The sequence below is a fragment of the Squalius cephalus genome, assembly GCF_949319135.1.
Source record: "Squalius cephalus genome assembly, chromosome: 12".
NCBI lineage: Eukaryota > Metazoa > Chordata > Actinopteri > Cypriniformes > Leuciscidae > Squalius > Squalius cephalus.
The window spans coordinates 25,861,356-25,878,507 of NC_137133.1; the positions used below are offsets into that span (position 1 = coordinate 25,861,356).

At 37.5% G+C, this 17,152-nt stretch overlaps 1 protein-coding gene across 8 annotated transcripts in view; it reads right to left on the minus strand.

The window, feature by feature from the left end:
• The window catches only part of rock2b (rho-associated, coiled-coil containing protein kinase 2b), a 77,632-nt gene extending 63,334 nt beyond the window's left edge, over positions 1-14,298 (minus strand). For 4 of the 8 annotated variants that reach the window (XR_013822895.1, XM_079887735.1, XM_079887736.1 and 1 more), the window contains exons 1-7: positions 13,603-14,297; positions 10,221-10,302; positions 9,052-9,152; positions 8,439-8,576; positions 7,393-7,653; positions 6,109-6,253; positions 5,871-6,009 (exon numbers count right to left, since the gene is read on the minus strand). Coding sequence is in view for 6 of the 8 variants with exons in the window: in XM_079887735.1 (XP_079743861.1) it covers positions 5,871-6,009; positions 6,109-6,253; positions 7,393-7,653; positions 8,439-8,576; positions 9,052-9,152; positions 10,221-10,302; positions 13,603-13,701 (965 nt within the window). In the remaining 2 variants the exon portion in view is untranslated. Of the gene's footprint in view, positions 1-5,870; positions 6,010-6,108; positions 6,254-7,392; positions 7,654-8,438; positions 8,577-9,051; positions 9,153-10,220; positions 10,303-13,602 lie in introns of all 8 variants that reach the window. The other 4 variants (XR_013822894.1, XM_079887732.1, XM_079887733.1 and 1 more) reach the window with 2 other exon arrangements.
• Between the last annotated feature and the right edge of the window lie 2,854 nt (positions 14,299-17,152).

Below are 17,152 nucleotides of genomic sequence, written 5' to 3' on the forward strand. Positions count from 1 at the left end.
GTCTCTGTCTCAAAGGGCCTAGGCGCAGGAGCTGGCCAAAATTTTTCTCCCGGGAATAATAAGAAGAAGAAGAAGAAGAAGAAGAAGAAGAAGAAGAAAACTTAAGAAGAACAGTAAGTGTGCTGCTTTCAGCAAGCACACTTAATAAGAAGAAGAAAACTTAAGAAGAACAGTAAGTGTGCTGCTTTCAGCAAGCACACTTAATAATAATAAGAAGAAGAAAACTTAAGAAGAACAGTAAGTGTGCTGCTTTCAGCAAGCACACTTAATAAGAAGAAGAAGAAAACTTAAGAAGAACAATAAGTGTGCTGCTTTCAGCAAGCACACTTAATAAGTGTCGGCTGCAGACTAATAACAAACACATAAATGCATTACATTACAAGTTTATGTAGGATATGTTAATGAATTAACTTAAGACAAGGCACATTTTGTAAAACAGATGTACAATAAGTTATCTCTGACGGATCCGTGAGCGTCATGTTTCCCACTGGCGGCCGAACCACATGCTGACGACGGACCGGGCGACCCGATGAAGGAGCCGGGACAGTGTGCACATATCGCCGGGATTATAATCATCCGGTCTATAGTGAACGCTTCACACTACCGCGTTTTTCAAAGCAGAAGCAGGAGTGAAGTCCCGTCTCTTACCCTGCACAAAACGCACACAGGCACGGAAGATCGCACCGTCCTTTTTCTTATTCGGAAACCTGTGGACTCGATGTCCTGACAGGCCATAATTCACAATCATTTACCACGACGATGATTAATTGAAATACAATAAGCACCGAAAACACACTGAATCATGACCGCTCCAACTGAATACCAACCTACTCCGCACTGAGCGAACGCAGCAGAGCCAAACGACTACCTCATGTGACGTCATATGACGCGATGGTGAAAAAAAGCGGTTTTTCAACACGGTCAAGGAAACCGTCACGTTTTCTATTAAATTTGTGCCCTTATGTCTTGCAAAACAATTTTTAATCCTGCATTTACTTTTCATATGGTATTTTAATACAAGGTTATATTAATTTAAAAAAAAAAAAAAAAAAACCTGCAACATGGGCTTTAAGGTTAGTGATGTCACTAGCCCAGGAGGAAGCTTGTGTAGTCTCCACCAGTTGTTTGTTGTAATCCTTAAAGTAATTTCTGTAAAAAAAAAAAAAAGGTCTCCCTTTGCTTTGAACTTTGATCATCGTAACTTATTCATATTGCAGATATTGTTTATGCTCTGACAGCAACATTACTCTAAAGTTTCTTTCTTTCTTTCTTTCTTTCTTTCTTTCTTTATTTTTCTAACGTCTGTGTCTGTCTTTCTTTTATTTATTTTATTTCTTTCTAACTTATCTATCTTTTTTAACATCTGTCTTTCTTTATTTTCTTTCTTTATTTTTCTAACGTCTGTGTCTGTCTTTCTTTTATTTATTTTATTTCTTTCTAACTTATCTATCTTTTTCTAACATCTGTCTTTCTTACTAATCTTAAGGTTACAGGGGTTAAACACTATGTGATCTGATTCACAGAATTGTACTTTTATGTGTATTTCTTTAAAGTGAACATTATCTGTACTACTTTTGGAGGAACTGCGATTCCATTGTGTTTTTGTGTGTGTGCGTTGAATGCTCTGTGCAGGTCTTGTGATATGCAGCAGCTGACCCCAAGACGCTTTTCTACGACCTTCGAGGTCATCACCGGACCAAATCTTGGACTCGGATGACAATGTCGACTTACCCTCCTATCTATCCATAAGTGTAGAATTGTTTTAACTTTGTTCTTTTGCCAATGAGAAGTAGCCAACCTGTATGTACTGATGTCAATCATGCCCTTGGAAATGGTATAACTGGTGTGAGATTTTGTGTACGGTAGAGTCTCTGGCCTGCGACCCCGTGAGACTCTGACGACTGGCTCTACCGATGAAACTATTCTTCAGTAAATTTTTACTTATTTGATTGAACCTCACGACTCCTGGTCTTCTTTCATCATATCTGGTCCTGGGTCTTTAAGCTGTTATCCTCTAACACTGGAAACATTGTAAATCATGTTAAACCATGCTAGAACATTGTAAAAGTTTTTCAAACTTTCTGGCTAGGCTTTTTCAAGCCAACTGAGTTTTTCTACGAACTTTACCATTTAGTTCAGAATTGTTGATCATTCTGATTTCAGAACAACAAATATCAAGCCTGTTTCAAAAGTTACAGCTGTTTTATAAAACAAAGACAAGAATGTATTGAAATACTACAAATGTAAAACTGAACTTAAATGATAGCAAAATATGATTTTTAAATAAAGGTCATTGAGAATTTTTTTTTGTTTGTTTTAGACAGGACTTTCATTATTTGTTTAATGTTTATGTACGTTTAATAAATATACAATATTATTATATAGTCATTCATTTATGTATATATTTCATTATTTGACAAACGTACACAAATTATATTTATACACGTACAAATTCATAATTTCAAGTGTAGCTTAATGCTTGTTTTTTGTACTATGTCTATGATCTTCGTTACTTAATTTATATTTGATAAACCTTTTTAAATCAATTACAAAATAATTACAAACTTAAGTATTTTATTTAAATAAGTACTGAAATTATATATATACATTGATATAATAATTTATTTGCCTTGCTAAAAGCGGCATCCACCTCCGACTTCCGGTTATTAGCGGCAGCTGACGTCAGCTGCCAGTGGCAGCTACTTCCTGCTGCCAGCTGCCGATTTTTCGCTGAACCCCTACTGGATTTTTCTGTTATCTATGACGTTTTGTGAACTATTACGTCACAGTATTTGCAGCGGAACTGCCAAATAAGGACATTGACTTCCAGCCCAACACTTCGAGCAATCCGCCATTTTTATTTCTCGCTGCAATTTTGTAGTCCAAGCTAAAAGATGCAGAAGTTACGAGAGGGTAAGTTAAAATGTTCGGTTGTTGGATGTAGTAACCCACACGCTTCATTACACCGTCTAATGTAGATGAACTGCCGCGCATGTTTAACTGAAAGAACGAGCAGAGATAGAGAGACCCGGTCGCGCGCACGCACTCTCTCTCTCTTCGGAGCCAGGCGAAAGTGTAAACAAGACAACGTCTCCAAACTAGACGCTGTCTTGCTCTCTCTCCCTCGCACATATTAATCAAAATAAATCGAGACGGCGGTAAAAGGTCGGAAGACCAAAGTTTCATGTGTAAATACAGTAACACACCATTGCGATACATCCATATGAAGACGTTGTTCTGCAGGTTCGTCGTCTTCATTTTCATCTCGCTCCGGCTCCGACTCTGGCTCGAACATGTAAGGCTGGCTGGACAAGTCTTACGTTGTTGACATTTTGTTAATAACATGTGAATAAAAAGTTTCTGTGCGGCTACATAATCGTATCTCTGCTATCAAACTACAAAAATGGCCGAACGGGGTGGAGTTGAACCGAGTGTCACCTGGAGAGGGGGCGGGGTATGAAGTGTCTCAATTGTATTGAGACCGCACCAAAACGAGTTGCTCTCAGACGCACATCAGAAAAGGGGCCTGTGGAGCTATAATAATGAGGAATTCAGACCCAAGCATTGCAGTTCCGCTTTATATAGACTACAAATGTATGATTTATATGTAAAAAGGAACGATTTAAAAGCATGATATGTCTCCTTTAAAGCTTTGCCGGGTAAACATTTCATTGGCGTTCTGTTCTGACATGATGCACTTTTTCTGAGCGCGTACTGAAGTGCGTGCGCACTGTCAAACAGCGCCAAACTGGATTTTTGTTGGGTCAGACCCATCTGATATAGATGGGGGGCTGATACCGCGAGAGCAACATGGAGCTACATGTAAAAGATATGCAGCAAACAAGCCACTTTGAAATGTTGCTGTTTTCATGAATATAAAAGTTGGGTGACCCTCCCCCTAGTGATCTCAAACTCAATTCCTGGAGGGCCGCAGCTCTGCACAGTTTTGCTCCAACCCTAATCAAACACACCTGATCCAGCTAATCAAGGTCTTTAGGATTACTAGAAACTTCCTTGCAGGTGTGAGTTGGAGCTGGTTGAAGCTAAACTGTGCAGAGCTGTGGCCCTCCAGGAATTGAGTTTGAGATCACTGCCCTAGACTAAAAAAAGTTGGATGACCCTCCCCTCAACAAAGAATAAAAAGACATGACCCTCCCCTATTTTCCTCCAGTGGTCCTTTCCATAAATACCGAACGGTCCCTAAAGGGTTTATTTCTTGCAAGTGAAGAAATTAGGACAAAAGTATTGTAATTTTCCTATACTATAGTGTAATGTAAAATATACTTTTGAAATTTTAATTTTAATTTATACAGTAGGCCTACATATTATTGGCTATATGGATTTTACGTCATAGGAATACTTATATAAATCATAAACACCAGTGATAATGTAATGTAGACTGAGACTCTATATCATAACTAAGATGTTTGAGCCCTCTTTAGTGTCCAGGTACAAGTCAATGGTTTTTCTTTGTTCAATGTGCACAGTTCATGGGTTGAAGCTCTTAATTTTTAGCTCTCAAAGTGCACCAGATTGATGCATTAATTTAACCTTAAAATGGACTACATTTTCTTCAGGGGGAGCATGCCCCTGAAACCCCCAGAGGTCAGAGGGGCAGAGGTCCACCCAACAGTTTCACAAAATCCTATGGGAGAGAACGATCATTTATTAACTTTACTCCAGCATAGTGCAACAAAGTCCTTTTAAGTGAGAGTAAAACTGTTAATGCTAAATTATAATTATGGGGGGGGGATGGGGGGATGGGGGGGTGGGAGAGATAGGAATCTTGCCTAGGGTGCCAAAAAGGCTAGAAACAGCCCTGTGTGCGCATGTGAGAGGGAGGGGAAAAATGGAGTTATAGGAAAACAGTTTGAAGTTGTCAGGCTGAAAGAGTGACCAGGTATAAAGATGAAGACATGAAGTTGATGTTTTACCAGTGACTGGCTCTTAAATGCACAAAATGAAAAGGTAGACCGTTACATCATCTTTAAAAAAGTCAAGACTTGAGTTGATTTTATTTTATATATTTTATGCTCTAACATTAAAAGTTTGGTGTTTGTATGATTCTTTTATATATATATATATATATATATATATATATATATATATATATATATATATATATATATATATCTTATGCTCTTCAAGGCTGCATTTATTTGATCAAAAATACAGAACAAATGTTAATAATATTGTGAAATATTATTACCGTTTAAATTAACTGTGCTCTATTTTTGTTAATATATTTTAAAATGTAACTTATTCCTGTGATGGCAGAGCTGAGTTCTCAGCATCTTTACTCTAGTCTTCAGTGTCACATGATCCTTCAGAAATCATTCTAATATGCTGATTTGCTGCTCAAGAAACATCTTATTATCAATATTGAAAACAGTTATGCTGCTTAATATTTTTGTGGAAACTGTGATACATTTATTCCCTCAGGATTCTTTGATGAATAAAAAGTTCAAAAGAACATCATTTATTTGAAATAATTTAGCAACATTATAAATGTCTTTGTTGTCACTTTTAAGGTTTCCTTGCTGAGTATTAATTTCTTCAACAACAAAAAAGACGTACCCCACGGTAAGATTTCATATGACAATAAAATTTGTATTTACTTAATTACAAAACATCATGGTTAAGTCATTATTTTCTATTTTGCGATAAAGTGCAGCCCTATTTTAAATTGAATATATAGTTTTTATTCATATTACTGATGTTCACAATGTATTTATCATTATCAAAATCCACTATCAGCCAAGCTCTAGAAATGAATTAATATTTTTCCATGTTTATTTTGACATTACAGCTAAGGATAATAAGGGACTAATGTTTAATAAAGGAGACTCCATCCAAACCTTATCTCTCACCTGTCAGTCAGAAAGGCACAGATGAGGTTCTTGGCTTCCTTTGACAATTCCATATCATCTGGGAAAGTTAAGCGGTTTTTATGATCCATGATCTTTCCATAGGTTCCCACTAGGGACTCAGCATAAAATGGTGTGTCACCTGCCCAAGTCAACAGAAGAATGAATATGTAGGATGGTAAGAATAGTGAGATGAGATTACAGGAGACAGGAAGATACAGATGAAGTTGGTGCTACTCACCCACTAGCAGCTCATAAATGAAAACGCCAACAGACCACCAGTCACACTCGCGGCCATAGTAACCCGTCCCTCCTTGTGACATCAAAACCTCTGGTGAAATGTAATCAGGAGTCCCGACAGCAGTGTCACAGCGGACCATACCAGTCTAAACACACATACAGATACATACATAATAATTACATTATATAGATTGGTTAAAATAAAGTTTCTGTGTTGTCTGTGCATATTAAGCTGAAATATAATAAGTATTTTAACATTTAAAAAAATACAAATTTCTGCTTTAAAACCACCTTCTAAACAGTGCTGGGAAGATTGCTTACAAATTGTATTCTGTTACTAAATACAAATTACAGAATCGATTACATTACACCTTTTAGGTAATATAATCTGCCTACTTTTGGATTACTTTTGACCAAAGTTGTTTTTCACATCGATTTGAATATGATATCTTGTATCATATTAATATAAAAATACAATTTTTTTTATATTTTCTTTCTTTCTGTAATCAACAACGAGTGCATTAAATATTACACCAGAGATTCCCAAACTATTGCTTTTATAATTCAAACAATAATTAAAATGTGTTTGTCGGAAGTTGATAAGATATGCAGTGTTGCAAAGTTGAGAAAACGCGCCATAGAAGTGAATATGATCTGAAAATCCAGTAGTCAAATGCTGTGGCCTCTCAAATTACCATGTAATTATAGCCACGCAACTAGTGAATGGTATGTGTGTGCAATTGCCTAAAAGTGGAAACTTCCCAAACATATATATGCAATAGGCTTTTTAGATAGATGAAAAAGAAAAATGAAGGAGAGTCAATAAATTAGAAAAAGGTTTTGCTATGCTACAATTTTGAGATTCATGAATCACATAATCAATAAAAAGTAACTGTAGTCTGATTATTAGTATTTTAAAATGTAATATAATCTAATTACAAGCTTTTCATTTTTGGAATCTGATTACAAAATCCAGATTACATATAAATAGTTAATCCCCAGCACTGCTAATCTACTGACAATGTTATCATAATTCAGGCTGCGCTATAAGATCTCTCCACAAGATGGCAGCACTGATATAATTCTAACAGCATGGGGGATTTCTGCAGAGTAAATCCAAGATCGTTTTAAACAGGTTTCCTGAACAGCTTTGTCTTAAAATTGTCAATGCACACTACAATCCTGCATACTACACGATTTGAAACGTAGACCCTCTCTTTCTCTCTCCTGCACACTCAATTACATAAACACACATCAGATACACTTATCACAAGCCAGGACACACCGAGTCCATCTTCATGCATGTTCCAAAGTCAGCGAGTTTAAGGTGTCCGTTACGGTCAAGCAGCATGTTGTCTGGTTTAATGTCTCTGTGGATAAAGCCCAGAGAATGAATAGCGTCTAGTGCCAGCACCACTTCTGCTGTGTAGAACCGAGCCCACTCCTCTGGGATGTCATAGTTACTGGTCAGAGTCACCAGGTCTCCACCGGGCATGAACTCCATCACCAAATAGAGGTACTTCTCATCTTGGAACGCACAGCACAGCTATGTGGACAGAAAGAGTGAGGTGAACAGAGGTGTCATAATACCAACATTTCAAAAGTTGGTACCAATTGTGAAATATATACGACAGCGATATTAAATAGCAACTAATAAGCTACTGAACACAGTCCTTTATTTAATAATAATTTTGTTGATAATAATATAATAATAAGTAATCACAATTGGGAATAATATATTTTAATATTAATATTAACTACATTTAAGTAAATATTTAAATGTATGCATGATCAAATAAATATTATAAATATAAAATTAAATAAAAAGAGGGACATGTAGTCTTCAAGTATCAATTCTTGATAAACAATCTATAATAAAGAACACATTTTGTTCATTAATTTTACCAGTATATCAACATAGCAGCTATTCTATAAGGCTTCAAGGTCTAATGAACAGATCTTACATTTATCTTTCTTCGTTTCTTACGTTCTTACGTTTCTCTTGCCTATTTATATTAGGACATAACTGACCGTCTTTATAGGACTACAACATACACAGGTGCATCATGTGAGGGGCAAGCATTCAAAAACAGCCACCTGTCAGTCAGATAGCACTAGCTTTGCATTTTTACAGTTTATTATGAACTTAGCTTTGAAGTGCTGGTAATTTTGACATCCCTAGAGGTGATTATTTACTTTAATATTTTAGTGTTCTTATATGCACTCATGGTATGCACTATCGTTTTTCAGTTTGTTGAGTTTTCAGATAAAGATATTAAACAACCTAACTAACCATCCTGAATTACACAATACAAAAAATGTGAATCCCACCTGAACTATCCAAGGACTCTTGGAGAATGCCATGATGTCACGCTCCTCCCAGAAGAAGGCAGAGTCAGAGCGCTTAACCATCTCAAACTTGCTGAGTTGCTTCATGGCATACACTTCTTGAGAAGCCTTGTGTCGTACCTATAGGCACATATGTTCATTATAAACATAAACATTTATATAAACCCTTGAAGCAATGTGCATTCTGCAATATGCTGTTTAACGCATATTTAAAAAGTATTTTATGTATCTCACTGTGATGTGTAACTGAACACTTAATTTTTTCAATGCATGCATAAGCAACACATTATGCTCTATCATTGATAAATATTTAAAAAGACTGACTCTGACACTCTTTTCACTGACAAGTGTGAAACTATCAGCTTCCTAAAATAATGAAATATGTTGTGCCTATGCCAAGGACACAAAAGCATGCATGCTCTGTGTTGTTGTAGGTAAGTAGAATCAGGCAGAACATGTGCGTACAAGCCTCACAGGCATTACCATACACATACACACAGACAAAAGGCTATGCCTGAAAACAAACAGCAGATAACAGGGGCAGACTCTCACATAAACACACTTCCACACAACTTTCTGAAACACACTCACTAACCAGCTGCACTGCGCCAAACGCTCCACGACCAATCAGTTTGACTCTTTCGAAATCATCCAGCTTCACCTGTAGTTCCCTAATGCAGCACACAGCCTTTTCATCTAGAGATATTAGACGACACATATTATATGAATGATGTTTATCATTTAATTATAAAAAAACATTATACCAGGGTCAAAAAAATAAAAATACCCCCATTATTTAATTAAATGTTTTAATTTATCAATTAAATTTAAATAAATAAATATTTGATTAAAATAATTATTTCCAAACATTCCTGATAGTTTTATCATATTATAATATAATTTTATAATACACTTTTAGGCATTAAGAAAACAATTTCTCTCAAACTAATTTCCAGGGGTCAAATGATGCCCCTTGATAAAATTATAGTGTCTGATTCTGCTTGACTAGTGAATTTAATAGATTGTTTTTTAATGGTAGAAAGCACAGTGGCCAAAGGCTGATAAAAGTTGATATATTATTTTACTTGTAATATAATATATATACACTATACATACTAATATATGCTATTTTATATGTACTGTACATATATATATATGTATTTATATGAAGACTTCAGATGCAAAAGCCTCTAAGTGCCATCTGAAATTTTCCTTCCATCAGCATTTGCCATCAGCATTTTTATCAAGCTCATATATTTAGGTTCAGTAATTTCAATTAATAGGTAATTTTCATTGCCATTAAAGTGAAATAACTGAACATAAACATACAAGCTTGATAAAAATGATCATTCTAGAAGAAAATTTCAGATGGCACTTAGAGGCTTTTGCATCTGAAGTCTTCAATTATATACATGATATATACAGATATAGATACATACACACACACTGTAATAATGATGCATACTGCTTTCTGAAATTGAGTGAACTAAAAAACAATTAAAGAACTAATTTGATACAATATTTACTCTAAATAACTAAATGCAAATGAAAGGCATCTATTGCGTGTTTACAAGACTGTCAGTAGCGTTTGGATATGTATTGGCATTCCATGTATTGCTATACCAATATATATAGATACACAGGCTGATCTATAAAAAATAATATGCCAGAAAATTTTTTAAGTAATAAGTTATTTTTATTTATTTTTTATATAAAAATAAAGTAATAATTAAAGAGACTTGCATTTGTTCTAAAGAGACTTACATCTGTTTAAGAAGGCATCTATGTTTTTGTTCTTTCTCAGTGCGGGATGGTTCAGATCAAGGGCCAGGGCAGTTACTGAATCCTGCAGAAGAGAAGACAAAAAAAACACACTTAAGATATATAGTTCTTATTTAACTCATATACACACCAATTTCTGTTGCTACTATGGGCTTTCCGCTTTATTCACACAGCTAAAAATACACTCTTTGAGGGAGTTCATAACTCTCCTTTAATCCCTGAACTAAGCTCACTCTGACAGACAGTACTGTTGTGTCATTTTTCTTCGGATCGAAAGGCCTGTATAGCCACCTTTACAGTTAGAATTAAGTAACTATATTCTTATAAATTACTTTAGGAAATGAATGATGTGAATGATATACTGAATGATCCTGGAAATGACCTTACATATCCCTCCAAACACACAAAATGACACTGCAGAGCTAAAAATACAAAGACACACACAAACCACCATCCCCCAAACATTCCCCACCCAAACACTTCCATTTGCTCGAGCCAACATCATAAACAAGTTGGCCCAACATAAAAGGTTAATAAGGGTGTATTGCTGCAGCTGGAAAAAGAAAAACAGCTAATCCAGGGCTCAACAGAAAGAACAGTTCAATCGCACGGGGCTAATGTGAGAGAGTTTCAGGCCAGTCGACAGAACTGCGTTATATCACTGCATCTTACATTCGTTCACCATGTACATACACAAGCTTTCAAAGTCTGGGGTCAGTAAGACTTTTTTTTTAAAGAAATTAATGCTTTTGTTTAGCTAGGATACATTAAATTGATCAAAAGTGAGAGTAAAGGCATTTATTTCATTTCATATAATTAAATATTTATATTAATTATAAATTAATTATTCATTAATTATTATTGCTGCCTCGGTAAGCGCAAGAGGCTTTTTCCAAAAACATTAAAAAAATCTTACCGACCCCAAACCTTTGAACGGTAGTGTACGTTATATACCTTGAAAACATTATTTCATTAATTATGTATTACATGAATTCTGATTCCTTAACAAAAATCAGCACACTCACATACAAACCAAAAACACATACATGCACAATTAACAATGACAGAATCCTGTTTTCCCTGTACCACGAGTCAGTCCACAACAGTGTTCAAAAGTGCAAACACACACTCAAAGGAAGCTGGAGCCAGCTATCTCTCTCCTCAATTGAAGGATGTGACCTCAGCTTCCTGTATGACATTTTCCCTGGTAGCAACACAGCAGGACAATGAGTCTGTATCCAATTTAGATCATTAGTCATTATAAAAAAAAAGTGCTCATAGTTCAGTTGCATCACAAATATTACAATGAAAGTAGAACACAGTGTTAAATGACTTCAGCGTCAGAATGAGTTAGTGATATTGATATTGACAATGACATCACAAAACTAAAATGGAGCTGCTTTGTCTGACAACCATGACGCTTGGAAGGGCATGGGATGGAAGATAGGATATAACAAGCAGATGAGGTGTTGAGTGGATGTATTTAAGTAAACGTGCTGTAGAACGAACCATCTGGGATTTAGTTAGGTCTTTCCCTGGGCCTCATAGCCAGAGAATGATGCACACACACACACACACACACACACATAGGCCTACACCAAAAATACACCCAATAACCTCCAGTGCTTGTTCAAAGATAGCTATCATTTTCCATTAATAAAACAGTTAAGCATAGAATGCTACCTAACCAGAGATTTATAAGGGTTTGTGTGTGTTTAAATATGTATGCATGAATATGTAAGTGCCAAGTTTATTTTAATTAATCATTTTAATTAGTTTGCACGCACACTGGCTGATAACAGTAAGATGTCTTGAACTCATACTGACACCTAGTGGTGTGGATGCAGCATTAGTCAACAAAAGGTTTTACGTACTGATGGCATTGAACAAATGTGCTTCAGTGAGATGAAGTGTCCAATAACAGGGGGCTTATTAAGACATAAATGCACTGTAAGATTTTGATAGTGCTGCACTGTAAAGAATTATCCAGTGAAAGCAGGGTGTGCCAACTTTCAGTCTTGCTCAAAAATGCAGTGCTTGTCTGGAATGAGGGTTTTCTTCTGCAGAGGAGAATGCTGGGCAATAAGGTGAGAGAATTCACTCTTTGATGGAAATTGACAATAGATGCACACATTCTAGTCATTCTCACCCTGTAAAGCTTGCTCGACAAGTCCTCACATTTCACCCTAACATTGATTACACATGCATGGTTTCTTCCTGCTCTCTAATGATATGCGTGTATAATTGAAACCAAGTGATGCCTGATACTTTAGCTGCTGTATTTGGAGAAAATATTATTGTCAAAATACAGCAACATTGCTGTGGTCGTGTTGATAACATACTGATCAGAGATAAGACACAGGAACATTACCACAATCCTCTGGGACAAACATCCACTTATTTGTTTACACCCTCAACATGTAGTGCACTTTTGTTTATAGTGTTGTACAACCTATATGTGTATGAAGAGCTTTCCGGTCTCTTCAATATCTTGCTGGGTGGTATATTGTAGCCTAATATTAACATTGTTTTGTAATATTTTGTCAATATTTAGCCAATGTGGCCCATATATGTAATTTAAATACCAAAAATGTAATATTAAAATTAAGCTTGATATTCTGGTAAAGTCTTTATTCTAAAATTAAGATTCTGCTCCACAGCTCTTTTAAAAATTCATGTACACATCATGTAATCATCATATTCTGAACAAACATGCAATTGCATTCTAGAAATACTGGAGATACCAGCTCTTGCTATTACTGTACATTTTAGTCATTTTGGATTGAATTGAATCAACTTATTATTATTGACAAAAATGTCATGAGAAAAATGTAGGCCAAGATGTTTATAATGTTTGTAAAATAAAATAAAAACTTTCCTTCTCACTGCAAAAGTGTTTTTCTTAAAAAGCAGCTTTTTTTACTGTATTTACCTAATATTATGCAGAATTACTTTTGTTTTGGGCGGATATTATACTCAGTCAGGCCAGCTGGAGAAAGGTGGTGATGATTTCAGCCGAGGGGGGACCCGGGACGTGATTTCGACAACCTGCGGCCTGTGAATAATTATTCTAAATAAGGTGTTTACATGATCCAAATGTCAGCAGCAGTCTCATTTGTTCTTTTTGTTTGTTTGTTTTTTTGTTTTGTTTTTATAAACAACAGTATGTTATGCAATCAAAATGTGTGTGTATAATCAGAATATGACCAAATTAAGATATCACAGTTTGTAAACGCAATGTCATGACACTTCCACAGAAAAGCTAAACCTCCCATGCCCTATGTAAATATGTCAGTTACAATGTGTAGGCCTATCAAAAAAAACTTTTGCATTTGTATAGCATCCCATTATTCTATATCCTTACCAGCAAACTCTCCAAATTCAACGCTGATCGTTGGTCCTTGATTATTGACTCCAGTTTTCTCACCCGAGTTTCTAGTCTCTTTCCTGCTCCGGTCGACATTGCGGCAGTTCGGTGTAATGAAGGTCCCGGTAGACATCAGATTGCGGACTTCAAACGTCCGAATCAAACTTGTCAGTACCTGCCGTACCTCAACGCGACGCTTTATGAAAGCTCACCGGTTCTGGATGAATGAGTTCTTTAGCCAACGACTTCATACATTGCATAAATATACTGAAAACAGTTGTCGTGTGTCCTTTCTTAGGATCCTAAATGACAGTGGCGTTCCGCGTGCTAGCCTACTGCCAGCATATGAAATCAAAGGTTAGACCCAAGCGTTCAGGAAGCAAAGTGTTTCTCCCGCTCCGGTTCAGGGGGAAAACCCTTCCGTCTACGGTCCGTGTTTTTTGCAGTATTATATGGTTTAAAATCACACACTTGATATTCCTGACTCTATTATTATTATTAGTAGGCTACTAGATTAAGCAGAGGGGAGTAATGAGAACATGTAGCCTATGTAAATCTGAATGGCGTTTTTCTTTGTCGCAGCGCGTGTCCCTCCCCTGCGGTCACTGGAATTCTTTGGATCTTATCTCAGCCATCGCTTTTACCAGCCAAACGTCACTCTCTAAATACGACCCGATATACTACACTAGATATATTTAGACGGTCACGTGTATTTTTGACGCCATGCGTAAAATTGAGCTTATATTAGAGACGTCTTTCATGTGCGTATCGTAAATGTAGTGTGGTGTAATTCAGCACTGAAATTATGTGTAGCGGTATAGCCTATACTGATGTCAAAACAGCAGTGACCCATTATGGGCTATTTAAATCTTTTTTTTTTTATGTAAAACAATTTTAAGTCATCCTCTATTATATTAAGGGACACTGCCCTTCTATCTAATTCGTTTAGAGGCATTGTTTTAACCATATAAAATCCCAGATAGCAAACTGACATTGAACCAACATGGAAACGACGTCTCTCCTGACATTGAAACAACATCACTTTGCTCATCGAATTAACGTTGAATCAACGTCAGACACGCCATTCAACCGCATTTCAACATTGAATCAATGTTTTATTTTCAACGTAATAAATAGTAAAGATTGATCCAACGTTGAAATTTGATTGATGATTGATACTAACCTTTACAACTAAGAATCAACGTTGAATCGACGTCTGCCTGCTATCTGGGATGTTATCCACTGATGTCAAATAGCCTTAAACTGAATCCATTCTCAATCATTTCTCACTCATGACTGTTAAAACCATGAGTGAAAGTAGCTATATAGAGGCCGCCCTAAATAAAATCTGTGTATGACCAGAGCCCGTCTACGGAGAGCCTTGGCACTTCCTATTAGCCCCATTGTATCGATCTTGGTTGCAGTTCCATTAGAATTCCACTGGAGGTGATCGCGGGCGAGTGCAGACTGAATGGGAGTCTATGGGGCTATACGGCTAAATGTGTCTCTTTCACCTGATTGCCGTTGAGAAATCTCATATTTTATTGTAGGTTTTGCAAGTTCAACATGGGTTATAGGTCGAAAGTTGAATGAACGAGTACATATTTCTTTTCGATTTCTTACAGGTTGAGTTGTTGTTGCCCATAACACGCTAGCATTCTGCTAATGACGTCAGCATTCTGACGTCATTGACATTTTAAAAGACTTTTTAAACCAAATAAGTGACTCTAAAAAATCTAACACCCAGCAATGTGTAATTTCTTTGCATCTCCTTTCGAATACAACATTCAAATTACTAGACAAAAAATTATATCCTGAGAAAAGTGGATTTTGAGGGTTTTTCGCCATAGACCTCCATTCATTCTGCTCTCGCCTGCGAGCGCCCCCGCATGGACAGAGACGTGTTACTGCAGCCAGTCCAGAAACCGGAAGTAAGCAGAGAGTGCCAATTCTCTTCCTATTAGACATTCTCTGGTATGACACATATTAAACCCATGCGGGCCCCTATTGACATGTTTGCTAATATTGTATTAACTTGTTACTCTCTGTAGCCTTATTAATGCTATGTCTACGAGGACTGGACACATTCACTGTCGTGTTGTGTCAATGGAAAACGTACTTGGTTACTTACGTAACCTTGGTTCCCTTAGAGATAAGGGAACGAGTACTGCGTTGCAAACGTGGGAAAACTCCTTTTCTCGAGAATATTGAAGCCTTTATTTTAAAACGCATTGCTGCAGCACAGGCGAGAGCACCAGGCTCGCACGAGCGAGCTGATAGGCTGTGCTGTGGGCAACTGCACGAACCAATGGCGGATTGGCAGAGGCGCGCGAACCAATCAGGGCGCTTGGCACACTGCCAGTGTCAAGCGCGCGAAACTGCACGTGACCGTAGAATATAAATATAGAGAATAATCTTCCATTTGACAGGTATAATCGACTGAAGCGAAAAACACCTGACATAAGAGAAATAGCACGGCAAGGCAACGCAGTACTCGTTCCCTTATCTCTAAGGGAACCGAGGTTACGTAAGTAACCAAGTACGTTCCCTTACGAGAACGTTCTCTCGTACTGCGTTGCAAACGCTGTGGGAACGCTATTTAAAACGCCGTGCTATTAATCTTTTGGCCGCTCTGACTCACCAGAAGTTCCGGGAAGTTACAGAATAGCCAGGATAAACGAGACCGAACATCGGGCCCAGAGATTATCCAATAATTAAGATCTGGGCCGAGGGCCAGATTAACTTAACCACAATTCAAAGTGACAGCCGTGTGTCCAATTTCAAAACTAGTCTGGGTCCACAGAGCCAGGGTCTAGATGGAAAAAACTTGTGTCTGCAAAGCAGAGTCATTTAAGTTGTAAAAACTCACAAATGTGGACGGAGCGGACCAACCGGCTGCCACACAATTGTCCTGGATAGGAACACTCACGTGTTCAGGTCTAAAGTCAGACTGGGTCCGCAGAGCCAGGGTCTAAACAGAAAGAACTCGTGCCTGCAGAGCAGGAATATCTAAGCTGTAGAATCTAACAAATGTGGACGGAACGGACCAACCGGCCGCCGCACAAATGTCTTAGATAGGAAAACTCATGTGTCCGAGTCCTACAGTCAGTCTGGGTCCGCAAAGCCAGGGTCTAGACAGAAAGAACTCGTGCCTGCAGGGCAGGAACATCTAGGTTGTAGAATCTCACAAATGTGGACGGAACAGACCAGCCGGCCGCCACACAAATGTCCTCAATAGGAACACCACTCGACCAAGCCCACGAAGAGGCGACACCTCTCGTGGAGTGAGCTCTAACACCTATGGGACAAGAGAGGCCCAGTGAGGTGTAAGCCAGAGCAATGGCGTCAACTATCCATCTGGACAGCGTGAGCTTAGTAACAGGAAGGCCCTTGGTTCGGCCCCCGAAACAAACGAAGAGCTGTTCAGACTGTCTGAAAGAGGCCGAACGCTCCAGATAAATTCTCAAAGCTCTGACGGGGCAAAGCGTGAGAGAATCACTGTCCTCTTCAGAGGAGGGAAGAGCTGACAGAGAGATAACCTGGGCTC